Source organism: Herpailurus yagouaroundi, unplaced genomic scaffold, assembly GCF_014898765.1.
Source record: "Herpailurus yagouaroundi ecotype Mexico unplaced genomic scaffold, PumYag 139, whole genome shotgun sequence".
Lineage (NCBI taxonomy): Eukaryota > Metazoa > Chordata > Mammalia > Carnivora > Felidae > Herpailurus > Herpailurus yagouaroundi.
The window spans coordinates 6,339,473-6,360,507 of NW_024412394.1; the positions used below are offsets into that span (position 1 = coordinate 6,339,473).

Genomic DNA, 21,035 nt, shown 5'->3' on the forward strand with positions numbered 1-21,035 from the left:
CTGCGGCTTATGGCGCTGTGACTCTACACAAGTTATTTACCATTTCTGTGCCTCAGTTTTGTCATCCGTCAAGTGGGGATGGAGTTAACATGTACTTGTAAGGTTGTCATCAGAATTAAATAAATTAATACAGTTCCAACACTTAGAACACTGCCTGGAACAAAGGATGTGCTCCTCTAGTTTTGCTCATCTATGATATACTTTTTTCTTTTTTTTTAACATAGTAAGTTAAAAGTGGCTTACCAATCTGGGATCGATTTCTTCATTGAGAACAGCTTCATTCTTTATGAGAGCCACTCGTTGTGCAAATCTGCAGGTAGATATAGACTCCTAAGGAAGCAAAATAACTCCTTAAAATGTTATGACTTTGAGAGATAAAACTTAATTTTTGTTCACAGAAGAAAGACGCACACCTAAAGAGTGATGTGTATAAAACACAATGAGGAATCAGTCTTCCAAATTAGGAAGCTTTGCTTTAGAACATTATTTTAATAAAAACTTTAATAAAAATTTTATTTTGGCTTAATAATATGATCAATGCCAAAACTGTGGGAGACAGTGAGGTCCTGAGTGGCGACTGGTATGTTTTTTTCAACTATTGATCTATTCAACCAGAAAACTACATATACAAATCATAATCATAGCAGGTACTATTATAATTCACAAACATGAAAGACTATAAAATAAACATTTGTAACAGACCAAAAAGAGAGGCTTTTCAAGGCATCTTAGAATGCACTCAGGGCTTGGCCTTGTTTTGAAAGACACCCTGCCACTTCCTGCTTTCCTCTTTGGGAGAAAAGTCTAGACCCCGGGCATTCAACTGAAATGCGTAAAACGCCAAGCTGACTCCAAAGCAACCCAGGAAAGCCAGTCAGAAGCCAGCCCCTGACAAAACGGCCTGTGCAATGCGCTCAGCGACACGTCCAGGGACACCTCTTGGAGGTGCTTCCAAGGTATCTCAGTATTCAGGAGCAAAACAGAACAGAAGCTAATGAGTCTCTTCTCTCGTGTCTTCCAGCCAACACTACTAACCCACCAGCGGGCTTCCCAAAACCCGTGTATGAGCCTTCTTCCCACCATCCTGCACTGTGTGAAGTCCATTCTCAAAGGGGATGATTAAAATGCCGGCAAACAAAACAAAGCTGTGAACTCTGCAGGGTATTTGCGTCTGAAAGCAGCTGAAAAGATGGAAACCCACCCAGGACCTTCAACTCCATCTCATAAACTAGCAACAGAAACTCAGACTGAGATCCCCAGAAGGAACCAACATACGTCGATATTCCTTTTCTCTAAAGAGAGAGTTGCAATCATGGTCGTCATGCAGTTCCCTCCCAGACTGTCTCTTAGGACACTGGTCATCATGGAGTTCCTGTAGGGAATGTGGGAACGGTGTTTTTCTGAAAGAGCAATGATCACCTGTGGCACAGTAGAAAAATAATGGCATTAGATTAGCAGAAAATGCACATTTGACAGTCAACTAAGCCGCAACTACAGTGAAAATACAAACAGAAATCACAACAATGCAGGGTGACATCTAAAACTTGGGCTCAGAATAAATATCTTTACAATATTTGGTATAATAATGGTGGAAGCAGAGGGAAGTAAACTTAGCAAAAACATGCCACCGTGAATGCTGTAATTTTTGGACAGATGATATAACTTGGTACAGAACAGGGTATGTTATTATCCTGTTTTCAGCCATTGGAAAATTTATATAAAAACTCAAGAGTAGGGGCACCTGGGTGGCTCAGTTGGTTAAGCGTCTGACTCTTGATTCCAGCTCAGGTCAAGATCTCACGGTTCCATGAGATCAAGCCCAGTGTCAGACTCTGCACGCTGATAGTGCAAAGGTTGTTTGGGATTCTCTCTTTCCCTATCTCTCTGCCCCTCTCCTGCTCGTGCTCTCTCACTCTTTCTCAAAAACTAAATAAATATTTTTTTAAAAAAACCTCAAGAGTAGATCATGCCAGATTTTTTAAATCCTACCAAAATCGATTGATATGACCCATCTTCAAGGTAGAAGAGGCAGAACAGTATATAAGAACTATGAGACGGCAGGGGTTAGTGGTAGAGACCTGAGAATCGGGTGCTACATTGTTCAGGTCTGACATCCTAGCCTTACTAGGACAGGTCGCTCAACATCTCTGCCTCAATCTCCTCAACTATAAAACAAAAGATAGTATCTCCCTCATAGGAAGCTGGCATGATTTAGAGTTAAAATGTACAAACTGCTTTAAGAAGTACCCCACTCATAAGAAGTGCTCTATATGTGTTTGCTACCATTGTAAGTGATGGGGGAAGTTTATGTTGGTTCTGAGTCTCGTTCATCTTACTTTTCGCAAGTGTGTTAGGTACTTAATGAGAAGGAACTAGCTGGATGAAAGGCTGCTGTGGGGGTTCCCAAAGGAAGCCACCAGGGGTTCGGGGTTTTCCTGGAAAGACGAACCCGGTGCTAGATGCCCATCCCAAGCATCAGGAATAGGTCACGCACAGATGTGACTTCAAGGGCATCACCAGGCCCTGACTCTCGAAAATACTTCTGCCAACACCTGTCACTGTTCTGATCCTCCCCGCTCTCAGGTGTGTAATTCCCACCAACAGAACCTCTTCTACTCCCTTGGTTTACAAAACAAGATTGTTTTTGAGGGCTGTTTGGAGCAAAAACACAAACGGCCACTGGATCTCGCTTTAGTTTGCTGACCACACATTTTACTGCAAACCAGGTATCCTGTGATATTCCTCTCAATAATTACTTCTCCACTCTCAGAAATGAGGCCTTCACATCTTATCCTTTTGTTTCAAACCTCCACATGGCCTCCTCTCCCTGCCTTTAGCCTGAGCTGATGGCCACACACCTTCCATTAGAAGTGAGCAGCCTGGGGCGCCTGGGTAACGCACTTGGTTAAAGAGTCCAGCTCTTGGTTTCTGCTCAGGTCATGATCTCATGGTTTTATGGATTGAAGCCCTATATCAGGCTCTGCACTGGCAGCACAGAGTCTGCTTGGAATTCTCTCTCCCTCTCTCACTCTGCCCCTTCCCCATGCATGCTGTCTCTATTTCTCTCAAGATAAATAAATAAACTTGGAGAGAAAAAAAAAGGACCTAGTCTCTCTTACGACTCAACTTTCCACAAGAGACCTAGCTCCATCAAAAGGACACCCTAGTGTGGAACTGGGAGGTGAGTCATGAGAGGTGGTGGCCACAGGAGGAAGATCAGATTTGTAGGACAATGTGGTGGCAAAGGCATCTGGTTTCTTTGAGGCAGCTGCAGGAACTTTCTGGAATCCAGGACTTAATGCCCTGAGTGCCAACTGGGGTAATGGTAATGTTTTGCAGAGCAGTTCAGTGGCGTGGTTGGATGTGTCTCCTGTTTGCTCTGCTCCTAGCTGGATAGTATCCAAGTACAGCTCTCAACTCTTCTTGAGACTCTTTATGTTTAATAAAGTCTACACTGCTTAAATTAGCTACAGTAGGTTTTCCAGTTCACAACTAAGAAATCTGACTAATACAACATGCACTTGACGCATTTACGTGAAATAAATGAACAAATAAATGAGTAGACTAATTAGCTTTACCTAGGAAGACAGTGCGAGGGTCAATAGTATGCAACGAGATTTGGCAGAACTGAGTTTTGATATAATTGGAAAGGAAGTGGGGAACATGGCAGACCCAAATCTGAGTGGCAAGACAGTAGGCAGCAGGGGACACTGAGCAGAACTCCAAAGCCTCAGAGCCAAGAGGACAAATGAAATATCTATAACAAGCAAGGCAGGCCCAAATATCAAACACCAGACCAAACAGGGAGGGGTTGGTGGGACGGATGTGTGGAGAGGGTGGCATTATTAATTATGAATCATAATTAAGTATCTAACAGTATTGGAAATACTTTGAAATTCTTTCATAAAACAAGTGTCACTATTTTTTCCTGTTTCAGGAAATAGTATTTCTTCTATTCAACAGCTTGATGAAACTTAGATGATATGAAAGAGAATACGCTTATTAAATTTCCTGTTGGTATTCAGGTAAATGGAGTTTTTAACTTGCTTTTGGTTGCAATGACAGAAAATGTACAAACTGGATTTAATCCTAAGGGAGATGTATTGGCCCATGTGCAATAGGAAAGTTTTAAGGAAAGGGCAGTGCTACCACCGAGGACTTAGTTTTCACCAGTATCTGCTCTACCTTCTATGTTATAGAAGTCTGACTCTCTTCATGGCCACCAGATGGCTGACCAATGTTCTTATTTACAACTGATGTGATAAAGTTCTCTAATTATTAAACATACATTCTGAGCTTTCCTAGGGACAAACATGGGTCACGGGCCCATCCTTGAACCAATGACTCTAGCCAAGGTCCCACCTAGCCTACACTAGTCAAGGTCTACTCCTAGAGCTGGGATGGGCCCCTGGATGCTACTCCTGCAATGAGTGTTATAGAGGCAATCCCAATGTCCTGTCCAGAAAGGGCTCTAAAATTGTTCAAGAGAATAATTAAAATTCAAAATGGGATTACGGATTGGAAAGCATGGTCTTTAAAAATGGGGGAAATGAAAGCCGTGCATAATAAAAGAACGAACCCAGGACACAGAGGTAGAAACCAGCTGCACACTTGTGTGATTTTAGGCGAATCTCTTACCTTTATTAGTCTCTATTTCCTCACTTGTAAAAGTGGGATTAGAATGCCTGCCTATCTCACAAAAATGTTTTAAAGATGCATAGAGATAGTTTCTGGGACAGTAAAACAAAAAGTACCCCGTGTTTGCAGGGGTGTCCAGGCTATGTTCTTTATGATCCCTTTGGACACTTGCTACAGCCATATAAATCCAGTTCTGGACCATTTCTCTCCAAGAGGGATCTTCTCAGCTCTAAAGGAGTTTGGGGATACCATAACAAGCCCAGACCCCTTGGAGCAGATACAGATCTTCAGAGTGACCCAGAAATGGCTGGTACTTGGGAAAGAGACAAAGGTATATTATTCTTTGTGGGGCAGCTTTGGGCTCTCTGAATTCAGCAGGAACCAAATGATCCACATGGCACAGGGTAAGGAGGTGGTATACAACCTGGATTCTTTTTTTTTTTTTTTTTTTTTAGTGTCTACTTCCATTGGGATTTCATGTACAAATACAGCAATATGTTCCTGAAGGCATTCTTTAAGCAACAAAGAGTGGACACACTCACATTATATTTAACAGTATCTCCAACTATCTTGAAACTATGCCTAAAATCAGTAACTCAGATTGCTATTTAATGAGTTAAAGAGACTTTCCTTTAAAGAGCTCAGAAGCACATGGAAAATTAGCCTCTGAAAACTGACAATGATTTGGAGCGGTTACAACTGGCACTGGCACCATTAGTTTTCCTCCTGAACACACACATTTAGTGGAAGCCAAATGGAAACGAAAACTCTGGGGAAGTCCCACTTATGGGGGGTAACTGCCTGAAGGTGACCCTGATTCTGATTTCTGTAGAGGCAGAGAGCAAACACTCTGTTCCCAGTGGTTTCTCACTTGATGTTTGGGCTGATAGAGACCGAGGGTCACACCAGGGGCACTTGGTGAGGCTTATGGTTAGAACAAATACGTATATCCCCTTCCTTCTCTTCCACAGACTTAATTTCTAGGGCCAAGATGTACCCTGTTATTGTGGCTTAAAATGTTTTCGAGGAGACTTTTTGGAAAGAGGACTGCATACACAAGGAAATTTCCAAAACCAACAATGTTCTGACAAACAGAAATTTATTTACTTATGAGCACAATAAGGTGCATTCAACTCAGAGAGGTTGTGCCCTGCGAGCAGGTGTAAGGTCCATAATTGTGACCAGAAAGGCAGTGACGGTTCTTCATGGAATTTCTGTAAGTAGTGTGGGATAATAAATGTAAGAGAGGTTACCGAATTGTCCGAGGACATCTCCATATATATATATATATAGATATATATAAAATAAGATGGAGAAGATGTAATTAATTACAAACATTTACCTGAATTTTTAATAGAGCATTTATCTGACTATATGTAAGGATTTTTTTTTTTGAAAGAATGAGAGTGCGCACACGTGAGTGGGGGAGGGGCACAGGGAGAGAGAGAGAGAGAGAGACAGAGGCAGAGACAGAGACAGAAAGAGAAAGAGAGAATCTCAAGCAGGTTCCACTGTGGAACCAGCGCAGAGCCCAACTGTGGGGCTTTATCCCACAACCCTGGGATCATGACCTAAGCCAAAATTAAGAGTCAGATACTCAACCGACTGAGCCATCCAGGCACCCTGTAAGGATCTGTTTATTTGCTTTGCTCCTTCACTGGATAACACGATAGCATAGACTATCTTCTCACCCATGCATTTATCCCCATTGCCTAACATAACTTGTAGCACTTCACGGACACTTAATCATAATTTGTTGAATGAATGAGTGAATGAATGAATGAAGTGAGTTAAACTAAATTGTGTTACACGTCCAGTCTCATTAGCCCCATAATCAAGTCCAACATAAAGAAAACCTGTGTACAAAAGTTCTGTTATTTCATTAATGGTATCTGCCTGCCTCTTTTTATCCTATTCCCCTGTACTCCTTGGATCTCTCTCACTTATCTCTTTCTGTGTGAAATTCCAAAATTTCTCTACTACCCACCTATTCTTCTCTAGCCGCAACTCCTAGATTTATTCAACTTCACACATCTATGTCCACATACTCCAGTTTCCTACATTTGTGTCCCTCTTCACTCTCGGGCTAACCTTCCCCTTTTTCTCTCTCCCTTGTCTTATGCTATAACCTCCACCAAGACACTTGTGGATCAGTGTAAGCAGTTAACAGCTGGAGTGACGCATCAGGTGAACATGAAACAGATTATTTACATTCTGAAAGCCAAAGGTCAATGACATGTGAATGTCACTGTAGCTCTGGGTCAATCGAGCCCCTGTACTGGAGCAAAGGACCAACGGACTCCAAGTTCCCACTGCCTGACATACACTAACCCCAGCCCTGCCTGGTTCCCTCCTACTCGTTCTTTGAATCTTTGCTTAATATCAGCCCTGAAAGAACTTTCATTCCCTCCACCTTTCTCAGTTGAAATCCGATCCCCCATTACAAGCTTTCCTCACCCCTTGGCCTTTTTCTGTACAACTCACCTGGACTAAAACCAAGTATTCAATGACTATTTATTCCACGCACATCTCCCTGCACCAGCCCACGACACCTCTGGGGCAAGGACCGTTTCTACTTTGCTTGGCACTATGCTCCAGTGCCTGGCACAGTCCTCAGCATGCTCTTGCTCCTTGTAAATGTTTAAGTACATAAATTCGTTATACAGGAAACCAAATGCACAGAGCCACCAAGACCACTCACATGAGGCTGATGTTATAAGAATTCTGAAGAGGAGAGATGTGGGGAGAGAAATAGTTCTAATGACAAGTAGCAGCTTACAGAGGTTGTGCTAAAATGAAGAGAGGATTAGGGGCAGAATGTTTTCGTTGAGTGGTAACAATTGGTGGAAATTCTGATTCAACTAATGAATATAATTTTGTATGAACAGATGGGCATAATGGGAATTAAAGCCAACAGTGCTACCAACTGAAACAACTAGGTATATTTCTTTGAAATAAAGCACTTTGAATATAGTCCATTATGCTTTTTTATCAATGTTTTGTAAGTGTCCTATTAAGTAAATGCTCTGTTAAAGTAAAAGTAGTGTGTAATATTTGAGTAAGGAAGAGCTAGGGAAGCCTGAATCTTGTCAGAAACACTAAAATGACCTGAACACCGGGCAGGTCATTAATCTCTGGGTGCTGCATTATGGGGGTTTATTTGGTTAGAGCCTAACTGCATGCACCTTGTTCAGATACAACTCCCTTAGGTTTCTCTCAATCTGCTTTTTCAGCCAACTTGACCATTAGAAAGCATTTACCATCAGGACAATATCAGTCTCAAAAAGGGGAGAGGGGGTGTTTCTGTTTGTTTTTTCAAATCTTTTAGCCTCCAACACTCATTAGCAAGTCCTTCTGCCTTGCCAATATAGTCTGCACTTCTCTACTCCAGGTTTTAATCATGCTCCTCTTTTTTTTTTTTTTTTCTGAGAATTTGGAAGTAGTTGCCATCTTTAACATTCAACTCACAGCACTTCACTCACAGAGCTGAAAGAAACTTGAGAAATCATCCAATTCAATATGCTCATTTTAAGGGGTGAGGATTTTTTTCTGGAAAATTTATTTGGCTAAATTCAGATGAGCTCTCTTATCACCTGGAGTCAAAATCAGAAATAAAAAACAGAGCACACACTGGGGTAGATCGCAGTAAACTTGGGGTAGGGGTCAGGAGGACAGGTAAAGCAAAGAGAACCATTGCAGGATCACAATCACGAACTCAAGTCACCAGAAGCCAAAAAAGATATCAGTCATCTCTAAATTATGTTCCTATAACTAAGCCACAAGCCTGAAAAGATAGGCCACAGGAGGCCATTTATAACCTATTTTCACACCCATTACAAACTTTACAGTAAAAACAATAAGGTATAGAAAGAAAACACATGGGCCTTGTAGCCAGGCAATTCAAGATTCAACTCCTCATCTTACTGCTAGCTGGTAACCTTGGGAAGGCCTCAGGAAGATCTGAGTTTTAAAATCTACAAGATGGAAATAACTAATACCTTACATTGTAGGGCTGTTGTAAGGTTTAAATGAAATGGTATATTGGGGCGCCTGGGTGGCGCAGTCGGTTAAGCGTCTGACTTCAACCAGGTCACGATCTCGCGGTCCGTGAGTTCGAGCCCCGCATCAGGCTCTGGGCTGATGGCTCAGAGCCTGGAGCCTGTTTCCGATTCTGTGTCTCCCTCTCTCTCTGCCCCTCCCCCGTTCATGCTCTGTCTCTCTCTGTCCCAAAAATAAATAAACGATGAAAAAAAAAATTAAATGAAATGGTATATACAGAATGCTACCCCAATGTTCACAGCAGCATAATTCACAACAGCCAAAAGGTAGCAACAACTGAAGCATCCGTCGATGGATGAACAGATAAACAAGACATGGCATGTACATATAATGAAACATTTCTCAGCTTTGAACAGGAACAGAATTCAAATACATGCTACAGCATATGAGGGACTTTGAAGACATTATGCTAAGGGAAATAAACCAGGCAGAAAAGGACAAATATTATACATTCCACTTATATGAGTATCTAGAATAGGCAAGTTCATAGAGACAGGGAGTAGAACAGAGGTTACCAGATACTGAAAGCATAATGAAATGGAGAATTACTACTTAATAAATACAGAGTTTCTGTTTGGGGTCATGAAAAAAGTTCTGGAAATGGATGGCGGTGATGGATGCACAACACTGTGAATGTACATAACGACACAGAATTGAATACTTAAAATGATTAAAATTATGAAGTTTATTTTATGTGTATTTTACCACAATAAAAGAGGAAAACAAAAAACAAAAATGTTAGCAGAGTGCCTAGTAAAGCGTGTCAGCAAATGGTAGATATAGTTAATCCCGTTGTGCCCATTTTACCTGTTCTAAGTAATGAAGGGACAAGTTGATGTACTTGGCCTCTGTTAGTAGTTGGCCTCCCACTCCAGTCTTTGCAACTCGCTCTGAACCAGCCAGGTCAACCAAGTGAAGTTTGGCATGGCGGACGGTCGCAGATCCTGGCTCCTTGCTTGATAAGTGAATAGAGAAAATGCAGTGGGAACGAGTTGAAGCTTGGTTCATTGGAGTCTACAAAAAAGGAATTGCAAAACAAAATCAATGTGAACACTGAGCATTTTCACAGAATCTCAAAAAATTTAAATTTATGTTTCTGATGGTATGACACTTCCAATGAAGCCAGTGCTGTCCAATGCAACAAAAACACTTGTAGCTGAGACCTCTTAAAGTCAGTTATATTTAATGTATTGTCTCTGGAAAGACTGATAACAGATGTGGATGGGTTGATTCAGAAAGTGAGGAAAGAGTTTGAATAAGGTAAAGCTTGGGTCTACTTACTAATATGATAACTTAATTTCATTACATGACCACAGTTCCCACCTTAATCTTGGCTAGCCATATTGCAGATGCTCAATGTGAACACCATGGGGAAAAAGGTGAGAATGGGTGCACTGGGAGAATTCATTACACACTAGTAATAAACACAACCAACAGACAAGGATGCCCAGTATCACTGCTACTACCTAACAGTGAACAGGGGGTCCCAGCCAATGCAGTAAACAAGAAAACGAAATACAAGTCATCGTGACAGGAAAAGAAGAGATGAAAACATCATTATCTGCAGAAAATATGGTAGTCTACAAAGAAAATGCAGGAACATCTATAAACTGTTAAAAACTAAGTTAAAAACTAAGAAGTTTAGCAGGGTTGCTGGATGAAAGATCAACATGCCAAATTAGAGAAGTTCTAATAACCAGCAATAATTAATCAGGAAGTATAATACTACTTATAATGGTAACAAAGACAATGAAATAATGGGGGATTAATCTTATAAAAAAGTGTGATTTGTAGGGAAAATGATAAAATAATATTAAAAGATACAAAAAGAAAACCTAAATAAAAGGTGTCCTAGATATTAATGTACCATGTCATAGATGGGAAAACTAAAAATGAATCTGTATATTAATTTCTCTATATTAACGTACATAACCAATGCAATTGAAATAAAAATAAAAATACCACATGTTATGTTTGCGGAACAGGGCAAATTAATTCTAAAAAACAGACGGAGCAAATATAAAAAAATAACAGAAACAATTCTGTGAAAGAAGCACAAGAGAGGGGAGCATGTCCTGCTATACATCAAGGTATATCATAATGCCATAGTAATTAAAACAGTGTGGTATTGCTGCAGGAACAGATAATGAGATCAGGGAAACATGCTGGGCTCATTTTGAAACTCTGGATAGGACAGAAGTGACCTCACACCATAATGGAGAAAGAAAAGACTAATTAACAAATGGTGCTGGAATAACTGGCTATCCATCTTGAAAAAAATAAATAAATTTAGGTTGCTTCTCACACTTGATACACAAATAAATTCCAAAATGTATTAAAGACTTAGGTGTAAAATAACACAATTTTAACATTCATATAAGAAAATATGGAAGCACATCAGGATCAATTCAAGGCAGTCATGGATCTTTTATGATAAGATATTAAACACAAAAATGAATTAATTGAAAGTATTTGACCAAATTATCCAAAATTAAAGAACTTCTGGGTGATAAAATCTACCACAGAGTTGGAAGGCTGGGAGTTGATGTTTGCAATCCATATAGCTAACAAAAGATTAATGCTTGAAATAAAGAACCTCCACACATCAATAAGAAAAAGGCAACTCTGAAAAAAAAAAAAATAAGCAAAGGATATGAACAGGCAACCCATAGAGAGGAAACCTAAAAATGGTTAATTAGTATTTGAAAAAAAATGCTCCAACTCACAAATAGCCAGGACAAACAATTAGAGCCATAATGATAAAGTATTTCACTCACCTCTATCAGACTGGAAACTTTTAGAAAATGGATTCTAACAAAACAAGATTTGTAAAGATACAAGGAAACAAGAACATTTATATACTGCTGGGAGGAATATAAAGAACCTCTTTATGAGAGCAATTTGACAATATGTGGTAAGGTTGCAGATGCATATAACCCACAACCCAGCAACAGACTCCGAGGTGTATTCCTGGAGAGAAGTCTGGAACAAGTCTCACTGGGGGAGAGTGAAAAGAGGTGATTGGTATGCACACATATGGGCATTCATGCTTGGGTATAGCAAGAAATTGGCACAAGATGTACAACCTAAATGAAAATCTGTGGTAGTAGAGATGAATGAACTTGGATAATTCAAACTACAGGGAAGTCAAAATGAAGCACCTTTTGGATAGATTGACAGATGGGTTTCTGAGCTGCTGATGAGAAATAGCATGTTAAAGAATGATGTAAACTTCAATGATCAAAATGATATCTATGACAGAACTCAGGTGCTCAAAAAGAAGTATCACCTAAAAATTTCATTCATGGTTCTAGAATTTAGGTCATTAAAGTATAAAAATATGGACTGGAAGAACACAGCAAATTAATGCTAATGGTTGCCTCTGTGAGGGATACAAAGCAAAAAGGCCACAAGAGGACTTCAGTTGTATCTGTAATACCCTATTTATTTAAAATTAGCAGAAGCGGGCTCTTGGGTGGCTCAGTCAGTCAAGCATCCAACTTTGGCTCAGGCCATGATTTCATGGTCCCTGAGTTTGAGCCCCGCATCGGGCTCTGTACTGACAGCTCAGAGCCTGGAGCCTGCTTCGGATTCTGTGTCTCCCTCTCTCTCTGCCCCTCCTCTGCTTGCTCTCTCTCTCTCTCTCTCTCTCTCTCTCAAAAATAAACATTAAAAAAAATTTTCGTAATTATCAGAAGCAAATTCTGATACCTAAAAATAAAATTTCCCTAACAGTATTCCAAATGACCGTTCATGTGAGTAAGTGTGTGCAACTCCCCACCCCTGCAAAATGGGATTTAATAAAAGAATTTCCATATGGATGCACACGTATTCAGAGAGGGTAACATACTCGGATGCTATTTTAACCCGAAATTCCTTCTGTAAATCTGAGTTCTTGATATCTACCATTGTTGATTTACACCAACTACCAAAATACACAGATGTCAAAATCTTGGCATTGTGTTGGTGATGATGATGTAGCTAGTGAGTTAAATAGGCTGAAAATGTGACCCATTACTCGTTGCCACAATAACCATACTCAGATCTGGCCAGTGTGTGATTTTGCATGCTGAAGTGGACCAGCAAATAACTGTGCCTGTAAAACCGCAAACTCAAATTTAGAACCTAAGTTGAGGTGTTTCAAAAGTGACTGGAAGTTATTTGCAGAACTTAAACATGGGTTTCACGTCACTGTTATATTCACCCAACAATAAATCCTACAGTACTGGAACAAAAGTCAAATTGACAATCGATAGAAATAAATAACACAGAGACTCTCCCCGACATCTGTCTTCAGCTTCCAAATGGATCCACTGCAGTCACAATAAAATGTGGCCCATTAGCGAATAATGGAAGAGTGTACCGATTTCAAAGGAATGTGAGATTTACATCAAATTAAGTTGTATTTCTGGAGTCTGTAATTAAAATGCAGTAATATGCTGTAGGAGTCCATGCCTACAATTTTGTAACTTCCCATAAATATTTCCTGCATGAAGTAGTAGTTGGTGTCCTCTTAGCTAAAATTTTCTTAAACCTCAGAAAACATTCTTTATGTGTAGCTGTTTAAGTGTGATCGAATGTGCTGGTGTCTGCTCTGTGTTTATTTAAGGGTGTCTATATGTCTCACAGGCATGCCCCTACATTTGTCCTTTTAAAGGTAAAACCGTATTAAAACATTTCTGAAACTGCCTAAGAACAGATGGCACCATTTAGGCAGATTCATTCAAATTTAAGTGCACATTTTAAACAAATGTGCTCTTGGCACTAGAGACTATGTCTTTGGAAAAATGTTAGTGATGATTAATCATCTGCATGCAGAGAGCTTTCACATTTCATATCAGTCTGTGGATACAGCTCTGTGTTAGGCAGCACAAAGACTAGAAGGAAAATAAGATGGAACTTGCCCTCAAGAAATTTATAATCTAGCTCAAGAGCTAGAGACAAAACAAATGAAATGAGAGGGAATGCTGAGAAAAAGGCAAATTTGCAATACAGAAAGGGGTCTGTTCTCAAAACAGCATGCTGACCCTCTAGGTAATACCTAAGAACACTCATCATCCCCTCATCCTGGAGGCTCTCTGCCCACCCTGTCCCTCCTTGGTTTCTAGAGTCTACACTGTCCTGGCACTTTCTCTCTAACTGCTCTGTCTCCTTTTCCTTTACTGGACGCTTTTCTCCCCAGTCCCGAAAACACGCAGGTCCCAAGCTATGGTCATGATATTTCTTCCCCTTGGAAAGGTCTTTGTCGATAGCTCTGATTATCACTGAATAGATACTGTAGTGTAGTTTAAAAGTCACAGATCAACGGTCTTAGAATGTGGTATTGAAACACCCGGTTTCAAGCCCTGGTTCTGTCACTTACTGGTGTTAAAATATTAAGCAAATTGACATAATTTTGGTTCTTGTGTCTTTGTAATCCCTATAATAAGGCTTGCTTTGCTGCAAAGAGCTATACTGAGTGTGGAAGTGGCCCATGAACTGTGAAAGGTCACATAAGTGTCCATTCCTGTTGATATTCACTCTATTCAGATGCCTCCCATATCCTTATTTCCAACCACAGTTTCTCTGTGCACTAGATTAGAATGTCTACTGATAACTGCCACTAAAATGCCTTGCCAGCATCTTAAACCTAATGCTCCCCAAAATAAGCTCATCACTTTCCCTCATTCTGTGTCCCACACATGGATGTCCAGTCCATTCCTCTTGAATTTACTTCTACTTCTATATCCAAATATCCTTGATCTCTCCTCTGGGTCATGACATTCTCTTCTTATTAATCTCCCCAAATTTACTCGTCTCCTCCAATTGTTCTCCACGTTGTAGAATAATATTTTTTAAAAAACATATTTGATTACATCAGTTCTACCTATATTTCTGAATTAAACTATCACATCACTAAGACTAAATATCTCTAGTTCCTTCAAGTGTGTTCCTCAAAACATTTTTTTTAATATGGCAGGCACTCTGACACTCTGAATTGCATATATTCTTTCTAATGTAGACTAACCACAGCAGAGGACACTGGAATCCAGGCAATCTAAATCTAGAGTTGCCCGTAACTAGCACATGAAGTGTTCTACCATGTTTGCTCCACCCTTTTACCCATGATATGAAATTTGTTTGGGAAACACACACACATACACAAACATTTATTTGATGACTGACCTGTATTTGATTAGTTTTTACCCCAAGTTACAATCACTTGAGATAATTATGGAACTTTTTTCTTTCAATTTTGTGCTATCTACAAATGAAAGTATCCTCATCCAAATAATTTGTAAGAATTAATAAGGCAGAACAACATTCCATGAACACTCCTACTCTCTACTCTGTTAGGAAACAGTTATGGGTATTTTCCAATTGGCTTTAATCCAAGTACTTTCCTATACCTTCAATTTCTCTGTATATCCCCAAGGATACTTTTGAGAGACTTTATTAAATAAATTGGATCTATTTGATCTATGAGTTTTTATAACCTTATCAAAAAAGTGAATAGAATTAGTTTAAGATGAATCAATGTTGACTCTTTCCTAATTGCTTACTGATCATTATTTAAGAATGCTTTACCAGATTCTTGTCTTAGGGCTTAGTATCAAAAATATTAACTTGCCACTTTCCAAATATATTTTCTTTTTTGGAAAATAAGAAAGTATATGGCTTTCTTTAATGGGGTAAAAGTCTAAAAACCCAGGATCACTGGTCCCTTATAGATTCATCATAATAAGTTCCATTGGGAAGGTTACATCCTCTAGCAAATGCTTTCCACTTCCTTCTTCCTCCCACCTAGATTCTGAGCTCCTTGAGGCTGTCTTCTTCATCACTGTAACCCTAACATAATACAGCATAATAGTGTTCAAAAATACTTGTTTAATTGCTGACCTTATTCATTTCTAGCTTTCTGGAAGCTCTATGGCATGCTCCATAATTTCTAAAAATCTCCATATCATTCCAAGACCACATCTGCAAACTCCTTTTTCCCCCCAAATTCTTTAAGTCCATGGAATTCATTTAAGTCTAAAAATTAGAATTATTTGAAAAAGTAAGATCGACTCAAGTCTCCCTACCCATTGTGCCTGATTCCAGAGATCTGCCACTACCCTCTACATCTTCAACTGCCTTTTCTCTTACCTAGAATGTCCTCTTGCTGGTCAAGTACTGCCTATCATTTCTGACTGGGAAATGTATGTCCTCTTCCTCCTCCAAAATAAACCTACTCAAAATTAAATTACCTCCACGAATTCTCTTGGACGATTCACAAATGGCACTATATATTGTGTTCAAAAAGGACATTTAACATTTGTGCGTAGAGTAGAAGATCATTAATATTCAAACTCTGGAAAAATCCAAATGATGGATTTTTCCAAATGGATTTTTAAATGTTTAGCATTTTAAAAATTATGACATAATATGAATAAATTTGCTACAGGGGCAGAGAGGGGTGATGATGTGATCTATCAGGCCTCAGATGAGTGTTTGGTGGCCAGCCCACTTTGCATGATGTAATTATAAAAGGTACACATTATAAAAGGTGACTCAAAAGTGACCCTGTCAGACAATAGTGACTTCAAACTTTCTATACAAAAGGGGCTTGGAACAGCAACGTGGCTGTGGATGGTACTTGCAACGGCTTTGGCAGAGCACTTTACATAATATAGCATCAAATCAAGAAAACACCACATGCCTACACTGAAGACTGAAATTCCTTCTCCTACAGCCCTCCAAGCCATTTACTGGCACTGGCTGGCCTACCACTCTCAGAAACTATTTCATAAGTTTAAAAATCTCATATTTCACTGCATAAGAATCATTTTCTACAAAGCAGGACATATTTGGAGGCTGACAGAAAATTTTGCAAAGCGATGGTATAGGGGCAAGAACTGGTGAACGTCTTCAAAAGGCTGTTCAGTCATCTTCCCTATGGATTCTGCAGATACACAACAACCAAGCCTGGTCCTCGATGATTCCAGAACACATATTCTTTTGCAGTTGTTATTATACAGAGTCTTATTGGCAGATCAACAAGGATTCCCTGTGAATTGAAATGTTCACCTTTTTTTTTTTTCATTATTTCACAATAGGGTGTGTGTGGAAGGGGCAGTTATGTGTGTGTGTGTGTGTGTGTGTGTGTGTGTGTGTGTGTGTGTGTGTGGTTATTTTCGAGATTGAACATTTTGATTTTAGGGCCAAAAATTGATAAGTGAAAAACGGTTTTTGTGTTTACATAATATACTATTACGTTTTGGGTAAATTTTTTTCTTTTAGTCAATCTCATGTTTTCAATCAATTTTAAAGTAACTACACATAATATAGCCCACAATGATTTGAATAATCTCTTTAAATTACATATAACATTTTCTAGGATCCTTTGAATGCTTCGTTATCTCTTGCCATATCTTATAGTCCATTCCTATGTACCAAATTCTTTTTTTCAATGACTCTCCTATTTTGGGGTGAAATATCTCAACAAGAATTTCCACTACACTAGACTAGGTCTGGTGAAGAAAATCTCTTAGACTGAACAGAGTGTATAATGTATACTCTTGAGATTCTTTAAAATAAACCAGCAAAGAACAAAAACAGCACCACAGAAGCCGTAATCCAGATTTCCACTCCAATTCTCCTGGTCTGATAACACTTTCTAACCCGATAGCCTAACTGATTTCTTCCTCTGCTCATTTATTCTGTCTGAATTGAAGACTGAAAATAATAACTTCTATGTGTTTTCTGGGCTACCCCAGCCTTCAGGTTAAAACTCACCCTTAAGTGATTCCCTAACCTTCCCAGCATTGGCTAAATGATTCCGTATCCAATTCCTCCCGTAGCACGTGGGTTATCAGGAGGCCCACCACACCCTTGAGGTACACCAACCCAGCCTGGAAGTGAGAACTGACCAAACCGAGTGGTGGATCATGTGACACTAAAAACACCTGCCTTGATTCTTCCTGAGGCTGTTTCAGAACACAGTGCTTAGCAGCAAAATATCCCCAATTAGATAACCTTCAATTGGAATTAATAATTCTAAACTCCTTGTTTTTCTTTCTGATTTTTCTCTTTATAAGATATGTGGCTTTTAGAAAAGTAGTCAAAATCATTTTCTCTAGTTGCAGGATTTCTAGGCCCAGCATATTGTCAAGGTAGTTTTGTAAAAGAGAAAAATAGATTAGGCACATCAGTTTTGTGTAAAATTCAAAAGCAAGCTTTGGAGCAACCTGGAATATATAATAAGAATTTTCTAGCAAGTATGATTCACCTTTCTGATATCCTATTATATTTTATTATATATCTCTCCTAACAAGTCTGTGATCAATTTGATGTGTTTTTTTTTTTTTTTTCACATCCTGTAAGATCTACTAGGGTGACTTAATTTTAGGAAAACTAAATGTCAGAATTATGGATGGCTCTTTTTCTGCTGGATGTCAGAATTCAGAAGATTGCCTCTCTGCGGGTCACTTCTTCAGGATTTGACAAATGAAAGTCAAGTGCATTTATATCAAAAGCTAAGTATGTTAAAATTGGCCCATTTGCAAACTGAGAAGGAATTTTACCCATATCTTCAATCAGTTATGTCCAACTATCATCTCTGTTTATCATCCTTGAACGACCTATCATCACATAATCACCAAAGTAAAGGTTTGCTCTCTGAACAATGGAAATTATATGACCCCAAATGTTGTCCCGGCCTCCCCCATTTTTTGTTACTTGACTGTGAGAAGAATCATAACAGAATTGATTCTTCAATGGCAACAAGTAACTTATTGCCGTTATCTAGCACATTTTTCACCTTTTACATTGAGTTTAACTTTTTTTTTTTCTTTTTTCCTTTTAAAATTCAGCCTGGCTTAACAATTTCCACATGTGACCATACACAGAACTGGAACAACAATATTATGGGCTAAAAAAAAAGTCTAATGATCTCATGAATTGACAGCAGCTCAGAGGGTTTGTCTTTAGGGAAAACCTATTCTGAACACATTACACAGCTCAAGATTATAGGTAAGCTGAAAATACCCTTCACTATCCTCTGTACAGACAAGATCAGTACTGAACTCAGAACTCAGATATACTTTCGTATAATTTTATTCTTATGAAAGAAGTTTATCCCGTCAGATTGATGGTGATAACTCTCAATGCAACGTTTCAGGTCGGACATCAAGATCAATAACAGACAGGAATTCAGGGACAATGTCATTTACAGTAGAGATGCTGAAGGAAGAACTCTAAAAGCACAGAAAGCTACTATTAGAAACATTATTTCTCTCTGCTTTATAGTCCAATCATATTTTTTTCCGTATTTTGAAGATTCTGCAGTTCTTTCCATGGCCATGAAGATCTCAGTTGCTGTTACAACTGGCAACACTCCAAATGGCATACCCCAACCTGATAAAAGTACTTGTTGAAGGTTTTTGGTGGTTTGTAAGACCCCTGTCTCCTCCCTCCTAGCTGGAACCATTATAAGGATTGGATACAAAAGTTAGCTTGCCAGAAAAAAAAAAAAACAAAACAACAACAACAACAAAAAAAAAACAACCTATCAGCGAGAAATGCTGTAAGAATAGCTTCTGTGCTTAAAGCTACAGCCAAAATTGACATCCTGCCAGTTTCCCCCTTGTGTATTCCTGACTTGTTAGATAAGCCAAAAGCAATCTGAGTTATTACCTCAGTTTCTTGCAGAAATGTTGTTACTCAGGGGCTAATCCTAGGCCTCTTTCCTCTCTGTTCCATTTCCTCCCTTCTCTCTATTTTTGTTTTCTATACCACAGCAGAGACTCTGAGTCCTAAAAGCGGCATCTTCCCCAGACCCCTTTTAGCTGGCACCCAACTGGGAAGGGGGGGGATGCTCCGGCTTCTCCCCTCCTCACGCCCTCCCATCTCCTGCCAGTGCCTCCACTGGCTGAGACCTGCCTACGGAGTGAAGCAGCTTCCTGGCGCTGCTGATCTCTCTCTCTAGGCAGCACTTTCTCTCCTCACTTTTTGCATCCTTCGTTATTTTTCAGCCACATGTCTCCCTCTTTCCCCCCTCCTCATCTCCCTCCTCCCCTTCTTCCTCCTTTTTTGCTTCCAATGGCACTTTCATCTTTACGATGGCTTTCTTTTTCTCTGTCATTTCTTCTCTGGCGTCCTCAAACTTGATTTTCATCTTCTGTTCTTGTAATCCCTTCTATATTTTGGAGCTATTTTTTTTTTAATAAAGACTATATCGAGGTAACATTTAAGACTGTGAAGAACACTTCCTCTGCCCCCCTGATATAATCAGCATTCAAATATGGGTTACTTAGCCACCCCCCCCCCCGACCCCCCCGTCGCCCTACTCCATATATATGGTAAGTCTTCAGCTGTTTTCTTTCTGACAATTTTATCTCTGAACATATCCGTCTTATTCCTAAAGAACAGTCTGGGGTGGGGGGTGGGGGGCGTGCAGCATTCAAATCCAGTTTGTGCCCTGAACACTTTTACTTTATATCTGTTATGTTCTTAGCTCAAAGAACATATACATACTTTCCTCATTTTCCCCCCCCCGAACAGGCCTGGGATGGTACATTTTAGTCACTAACTCCCTGAACTCCACTCACCACACACCATCTTTCTTGCCACGAGCTGAGACCGCTGCCCATAAAAATGACTTGTCTTACAGGTTCCGTCTCTGGATCCATCTTTCACAGTGTAGAACGAATATCTATCTAATACTACCCCTTCCCCCATACTTCCCTGTGTTCTTAGACCTCATCGCTGTAACCAAAAGATCACTGGATTTGCATTGGAGAATTGTGACCCTTTCTTTAAGGGGAAACTCTATCCTAACTGAGGCTGGAGGATGAATGTGTTGGCTCTCAGCACCCTCCCTCCCCATAACTCAAATTTCATAATCTTTGGCAGCTTCTCTCATGGTTTGAGGTTATGGCTATTTCCTTGTTTCACTGAAGATGGCTTCTTTTTCCCTCTGTTTTTTATATTTTGTTGCTGTTGTTAGAGCATTTCAGTAACAGGGACTGGAATAAAAATTTCTTTCTCTATGCTTAATCAGAAATGAGAATTTGAAAGATCAATAGAAACTCTGGAGCTAAATTTTTACAGCCAAAAAAAAAAAAATTGTGTTTCTCTAACCACGGATATAGAATAGGTATATTTTAACTTTCTAATAATGGCTGTATTATGCCACTTCATTTATTTTAATAAATAAATGTTTTAGATCTCAAAACTCATGGTTCATGCAATACCACTAATCAGGTTAGATGAGAGCAAAATGCAAACCATGATATAACAGAATCACTATTTTTAAGAAGTTATATATTCTTCCTATATCTCATATATAAAATATAAGGAGAGAGAAATGCCTGACA

General features: G+C 39.4%; 1 protein-coding gene across 4 annotated transcripts in view; it reads right to left on the reverse strand.

The window, feature by feature from the left end:
- KIF6 (kinesin family member 6) overlaps window positions 1-21,035 on the reverse strand; it is a 388,886-nt gene that overhangs the window by 253,278 nt on the left and 114,573 nt on the right. For all 4 annotated transcript variants that reach the window (XM_040473403.1, XM_040473402.1, XM_040473404.1 and 1 more), the window contains 3 exons: window positions 9,505-9,711; window positions 1,276-1,419; window positions 244-330 (listed from right to left, as the gene is read on the reverse strand). In XM_040473403.1, the coding sequence (XP_040329337.1) occupies window positions 244-330; window positions 1,276-1,419; window positions 9,505-9,711 (438 nt within the window). The remainder of the gene's footprint in view (window positions 1-243; window positions 331-1,275; window positions 1,420-9,504; window positions 9,712-21,035) is intronic.